At 37.3% G+C, this 7349-nt stretch overlaps 1 protein-coding gene across 3 annotated transcripts in view; it reads right to left on the bottom strand.

The window, feature by feature from the left end:
* Positions 1-1935: 1935 nt before the first annotated feature.
* The window catches only part of LOC108576929 (potassium voltage-gated channel protein Shab), a 32995-nt gene continuing 27581 nt past the window's right edge, over positions 1936-7349 (bottom strand). For 2 of the 3 annotated variants that reach the window (XM_017940003.1, XM_017940005.1), the window contains 3 exons: positions 6146-6356; positions 3884-4312; positions 1936-2629 (listed from right to left, as the gene is read on the bottom strand). In XM_017940003.1, the coding sequence (XP_017795492.1) occupies positions 2397-2629; positions 3884-4312; positions 6146-6356 (873 nt within the window). In that variant the 3' untranslated portion in view covers positions 1936-2396. The remainder of the gene's footprint in view (positions 2630-3883; positions 4313-6145; positions 6357-7349) is intronic. The other variant, XM_017940006.1, reaches the window with a different exon arrangement.

Raw genomic sequence — 7349 nt, forward strand, 5'->3', positions numbered from 1 at the left:
AATAGAAATGTCATTAGAGATATGTATTTTACTGACGGTTCATTTAAAAATTGTAGGAGAGAACGTCTTTCTTGCTTGACCAAATTAGAGCGAGATTCGAAAATGGAAGTTCGTCGCTTTCCCGTGTCTCTCCGTATTTAAAATTAAAAAAACACGATCACCACTCCACTGATTTAAACAATAGGTGATCGAATTTTTTAAACACGCAATTGCAATCGTACTCGCGCCGTTAAGCGCGCTACGTTACACAATCTCTTTTACATTTCGTTTCGGCGAAGATTAATCGAATTGTTCTCGCGATGGTGTAAAATTTCATTGGAAAACATGACGATTTGTTAAATCACGGCTAGACATCGGTACCTGGATATAACACAGACGATAATTGCATTCTGACTACTCTCTACGTGAGCATGTGTAAAGACGTTTCATCGTTCTGCTGCAACATCTATAATTACATACGTGAAGTACACTTTTCTTCGATTCTTAAAAACGACCGAATTGAACTCATGGTCGGGCACGTAAACGCTCCCCTGGTTCCACTGCGGTATTTGCGTTATGTATGTATGTATGCATGTATGTATGTATGTATGTATGTATGTATGTATATGTATAAAGTTCACGTGAAAAAACGTGATCAGACAGATATGACTCTTCAGAAGTGAAGTTCCGTATTGTTCTAGCGATGAAAATGTATACATATAGAGAAACATACTTTTAAACTCATCAATAGGGTCATTTTCCTCGCAAAAACATAGAACGTGCACCACTAGCTCTAGTATACATCATGTTCTAAGAGAAACATTTTCTTTTCAATTTCATCGAATAGAAAACAAACAGTTAAATCTATCTTCTACTTCTCCTCTTTTTTTTTTTCTCCCTTTTTCTTTTAGTAAATCTGTACAAAATCACAAAGCTCTGATTTGCCTGAATATCAATTCGTTCATGGCACTTTTAGTAATGCATACATAACAATGTTACAAAAGTTCGAGTTCACTTCGAACAATTCTACATTCCCTAACTTTTTAAAAGCAAGTGCCTAGAGCAAAGGAGCCACATCTCTATTGAAAATTTTCTAAAGCTGCCCCCTAACACCCAACCCCCTCCCATTTTGCGCCTCCCGCTCAATAAAATTTTCTCTCATTTTATACAGCTACAAAAATAAAATTTAAATGTACGTTTAGCTTATCACGATGTACGGCTTAATTTATACGAAATATTAGAAAGCGCGCTTGAAATATAAAAGAGAATGTACGTATGGTTATATAAAAGGGTGCAAATCGAACGGTGGGGGCGGGGGGGGAGAGGATAATTAAACGGAAAGAAATATCAAGATTGGAACTTGGTTATTTTTCTCTTTTTTGTTTGTTTTTAAAGGGCAGTCATCTTCGAGTTCTCCTGACAATCTACGTTCTCACACGCTTGTCTTCAAAGCATATCTCTGTTCTTTTGATTTCAACGAGGCTTATATTCTATCTCGCTTGTCTAATATCTCTTATTACGACAGTATTATCTAATTGTACATAAGACACTCAGCAGACGAACGAACACTTGTATTATCTCGAAAAACAACAGATCTTTAGAAACTCTCGGTTGAGTCCGCGACTCTTTCAGTTTGTCCGTCGAAAAATAGCGAATAATAATCAATTTGTCGATTATCATTGGTAACAATAGACTGATGTTGCTTTCTATGCCGTTTTACCGCTGTCCTAATTTAACGAGATTTAGGCGAGAGAAGGAAGTTGCAGGACCGTGTGACTAGATTATAATTTTATCCTCTAAAGAGAATCAATCCTCTTTTTCTCAACCAACGTGGGCGAAGCATATTGCCTAAAGATTTTTTATTTGCTATCGTCGTTATTATTATTATTATTATTATTATCAGTACTATTACTATTATTATTATTCGTATTGTTATTCATTTTCTTTTTTTTCTCTCTTTTACTTGTCTTGCGTTGTTTGTTACCTCCGCATCCTTGTTGAATATTATCTCTTCGCAAATATATACACGCTTCACAGTTCTATTTCGCTTCGTTTCTTTTGAAAATATCTTTCTTCTCTGTTCACAATGCGTTTGTACATTGTCTGAATTAATAATCTGCCCTAACACCAATTATCGAACGTATATCACCCTCATTAACGTTATCACGCTGTTCCTACAAGTTTTTGTATTTACACATACAGGCCAGTTAAGCGACAAAGTGTGGCGGCGTTGAGAATCTGCGGATATCTACGGTCCTGTGAACGTTATTACTATACATTTTAGTGGCTAACGACGTTTCTGAAAGAGGAACACTGACGTTGCGATCGCAGAGTGATTCTGTTTCGTATCTGTATACGTATTTAGTATGCATGTATATGGGATAGAAGGGGAGGATGCCGCGCGGAGGAAAGTTACGCTACGAAGAGAAACGGTGCTCCTGAGGAAGACAATTGGTGTCGGTGGATTTGCAACTGTGACCGCTCGTCTTCACCTTTCGTTTTTCCTCCCCGCTCAGTTTCTTCAACTTGTGAGACCGTAACGAACATATCAACAGCGTCTGATTGTCCTTTGATTTCTTTCCCTCTCGTTCCTCTCCACCTCCTTTGTTATTGTTCTCCGCCGTTATCTCGTCTTGCAGGTATTTCCCCTCTGAACAATTGTAGAATAAACATTTTTCAAGTGAATGCGACAAGCTTGCCGTGAATCGTGTAAAATAGTTACTAAATTGAGGGGGAAATTTTCGTTACAAGTAAATTCCATCAGGTTCGTCGTGATTCTTTACGGGAAATAAATGCACGATACGTTTGTCAAGTTTTCAGACCGAATTAAGAGAGAAGTTAAACTTTGGAGGAAAAATATTAAGAAAAAAGTCACGATTCAATTGTAACTGTATTAAGTAAATTAACGATTATTTGCTAATTTTTTATATTACTTTAAAATTTCGCTTTTAAAAGAATTAGCACAGCTTGGAAAGTTTGTCGCGAGCGTATAGAGCGAATATTTAATATTGTAATTTTACAGATGGAATCTTAAAGAAATATATAGAGGGTAGACCACGTAACTTGAAAACGGTTCAATATCTTGAAAAGTACGTGATCGATTTTAATCGTTGTGGCCTGAAAATTCATAGGTCCCAAGGCTTTTACATGTGCATCAGGGTTGACCTACATTCTATCTCCGTAGGAAGCGAGTAAGACAGGAGTTGACGTAAAAGATGCAATATGTTGATTCTATACAAACCGTTAAATTTCTAAGATACTCTCGAATTTCGATACATTTCACATGAATAAAACACGTTTCCCTTGGGACGTTCTTTTGTAATCGTACAAATTAATCATATTTCAAACCTACTATAAGCCACGATCATTCCTTTCTTCGAAGTAACTTGCTTCAATTAGAAATTTATTCTTAACACGTTGCGTACCGTGGAAAAATCACATTTCACCGGAACTTCGAAGCGAAGTTAAAAAGTCAAAGTTAAAGTGCTTTTTCGTGTAATAAAAGTTCTATTCTCAAAAATGACCGCGTGTACCATCGATGATAGTTCGACTCATTCGTGGCACGGAAGGTGTTAACAGTTCAGTTAACAGCAAAGAAAAATGATCACGTCGACGCGAAACGGCGTGAAAATGAAAAGACAAGCTTGTACTAATTTTTGTTCGGCAAAGAAAAATGATCACGTCGACGCGAAACGGCGTGAAAATGAAAAGACAAGCTTGTACTAATGGGTTGAGAAATATCGCTACTCTTTGGGAGTTCGTCCTATTCAGCTTTGTACCAACGCTATTGCGAAAGCAAAGAGAAAGAAAGAAGTTGGGCTGGCAAACCGTCTCTTATTGTCTCTCTGTGGTTAAAGGGCAACTAGAGCGTGGAAGAAAAAAGGTGAACGAGAGTGGTGGGTACCTTCGAGGACGCCGTCGAATATCGATCTGCTAATCTTCGAAACAGAGTTCTTTTGCCCGGCTTGATCCACTTCGCTCTCTCTCTCGAGGTTATTGTTTGTACGGAAGATCGACTCGAGCACTTGTTTGGAGAGCAACGGTGATACAGGTTGCTTCAGCCTCATCCCGTTCACGTTCCCGACGAAAACGTCACAGGTGTTGGTGTCGTTGTCGCACATGCTTATGGTCGAGGCGTTATCGGTGATAAGCTTCTCCGTGTCAGAATCGCCGGTGTTGCTGTAGTAGTTGCTGCTACTCTCGGATTTCTTTAGGATCGACTTGGAGATACGGTGATGCCTGTCTATGAATGGCACACCCTCGCTGTCTATCGAATCAGCGGACAGAGAAAGCTTGCTCTCGGTACTTGTTCCTGAAATTTGTCTTCGATGACCTGCGTATACAGTGCTTCCAAGTATTGCGCTGACCCAGAGCATAGAAGAGATCGATAGAAGGCCGAAGAATCGGCAGAAGACAAGACTAGAATAATTCTTTCAAGTTATCGAACAACGCGTTTAACCCTTTAACGCTCGTAGCCGTGTTTATTTTTCACGTGCACAACTAATCCTTGGAAAAAATGCAATTCTGTTTCGTTATTTTCTCTCACTTTTCGTATTGCGCTATCTTTTCTGTTCTACGGTGAAAATGTACGTTAGAGTATTGCAAATAACGTGGGAAATTTATTTCTATACGTCTAGGAATTATTTCGAGAAAAAATGAAACTGATCGTTTTTGGCGCAACGAGGTGAGAAAAATGTGAGCGTTAAGGGGTTAAGGAGATATCTATTCATTTCTAGAAGCACGACAAAATGTTTAATAGACTTGAAAATATTTTGTTGAAATTCCGGGAAAATGGTGAAAATCATAATAGACGTGGTTCCCTTTAAAACGGGTTTTTTTCTCGAAACGATTTTCATTAAATTAGATGACATAATTTTCAAATAATCAAAGAATTCATTAACTTCAAATTTTAAGTACATCTTCTATATACATTTATCCATCGTCCCTACCGTATTATAAAACTATAATCAATATTTATATTTTTATAACGAATTGAAGTAAAAGGATTTTGTCGTAAATGAAAGTTTGTCATTCGTTGACCGTTATTTTGTTTTTATTTCGTCTTCTATCGAATAGTTGAGGTAGAGGCAAGTTTATCGTTTCTTTTATTTCGAATGATCAGGACGGGCGTAATCATGTTAATCGTGAAATTGGAATTTTTGAGACCGACCACGCATTGAAATCTCTATCTCAATAGATATCGCTTATTTCTGAATATAACGCTGTGAAAATTCTAAGAAAATACCAATAGGTAAACATATAAATCGACAAGTTTGTAGATTTCTCAGTTCGTAAGCAAAAAAATTGATAAAAATTGCCCATCTTTCACACACTTTTGAGCAAATGCCCCTTTAAAGCACGCAACACGTTTGGCATGCATTAGACAGGTAGAAATATGTAATTAACGAGTTTAATATCGAGAATGTAACTAACGAGGGACAATCCTCAAGGATTACGCATTGAAAAACTATCTTTCTTATTAAAATCAGGAAAAAACCTTTGGTTAGAAATTTACATACACAAAATAAACAATTTTACAATAAAAAATTCACAAAAAGAAACCCTTAAAAAAACGTACCATTTCACATTTAAGACATTCTCACGAATTTAATAGTTTTCGAGAGTTACCGAAATCTTAATTTTAAAGACTGTTCTCAGAGTTAATTAATACAGTCTATCAGAAACCGGTCACCTTTCGTATCTTTTGTTAAGTTTATTTTATAAAAGGAAACATGTTAGCGATAAATAGAAGGGAGAAACTGGACAAGTTTTCAATATTATCAATATCAATAGTTTTCTTAAATTGAAGATTCAAATAACTCTATTTTCACAAATTTTCGTGTACATTTAAAAGACCCCAATAACGTATTACCTGCTATATATCAAGAAGACCGTATTGATACAATAAAAGTAACTTTTACACACCTTAAATAATATCATTCTAAAAAAAAGTTTACCACTATCGGGGATCTCCCTCATACAGTATCTTGTTCGCTTTGAAATTTCGGTAACAGATAAGATACTAATATTTATCAAATTACCCCGTATATTCACCGGAAAAAAAAAACAGTGTTTAAACAGAACAGAAACAATGTTTTTTCTTCTTTTACACAAGCTAACTAAACCTAAACTTAATCTAGCGTAAATAAAATTTCTCTTCGTTTACCTGTGTAATGTCTGGGTCCAGTGACAGACGACCCGAACAAATGATGATTTATAATTCTCGTAGCCGAGGCCAGGCTGCTGTTGGTCGTCGCAAATGGCCTGCCTCCAGGTAGCCCTCCGCAATAATTATTCTCCGGGATATTTTCTTTTAAACCGCTACGAGCCACGATACTTCCTTGGTCGCTGATAAATTGCGCGCGAGGTCTTACGCTCTGCAATCAGTCACAAGGGTGAGATAATACGCAACGCGTTATGCAAATCGACTCCTTTGTAGTACACGTTACATACACACGCACACATATAGATATCGCTTTCCTTGGTTAAATGTAGTTCGATTTTGGGAAAAGTCAACGAGAAACGACGAACAGGATTCTGGATTGAGAAATTGAAACGATCATAAACGATACATAATACAAGCTCATTTTTCTGGGATACTTTGGTGAATATCACACGTTTCGGGTTAGACGAAGCTTCTAGCTATAAAATGTATCAGGATTACGAATTTTCTGTCCATTGGAATTTTTACATCGTAAGGTATGAAAACGTTCTTTCTTTATCTACAATTTCTGATTAGTTCTTCACTCACTAGAGTTCATAATTACCTCATTAACTGGAGTATCTATCGGCAATTAAGAAAAATTAAAAATACTGTTCAATCAAAGTTAGTTGCAAGTAACGAACACGAAGATAATTTTGTCATAGTGTGTGAGGTATGTGCGTTTATGTGAGTTGAAGTGTAACACGGAAAAATAAATGGCGCAAAGGTCTTCTAAACAGGAAGTTCTTAGTCTGTAGTTCTCAGCTAAAATGTCTTTACGAAATTATTGTAATTCTACGTCTATAGTTGAAATTACATTTCCTTGTCTCCTCTTGTACCTGAATTTCACGAAACAAAATGTTCATTTCTTACTGTTTACGCATAACACGTGGTGTGTGTATATCGCATACTACTGGATTATCCTGTTAAACGCAACATTGAACAATCGCTCCTTCTGTTTCGACGTAACAGCTCGATCGCGGTACACTATTTCGCGATACTACATACACGGTTGTACGTCAAGTATGAAAACACTTGAGAAATGCAATTACAGGTACGTCCCGGGTCCCGGTGGTGGGGACCCACACGGGGAAGCCCCGCCTCCTTAATTGGGGGCGGGGCATGCCCCAAGTACTCGTGTGGGTCGCCAGGGCCGTAGGACTGTCGG

The sequence above is a fragment of the Habropoda laboriosa genome, unplaced genomic scaffold, assembly GCF_001263275.1.
Source record: "Habropoda laboriosa isolate 0110345459 unplaced genomic scaffold, ASM126327v1 scaffold561, whole genome shotgun sequence".
In the NCBI taxonomy this organism is placed as follows: domain Eukaryota; kingdom Metazoa; phylum Arthropoda; class Insecta; order Hymenoptera; family Apidae; genus Habropoda; species Habropoda laboriosa.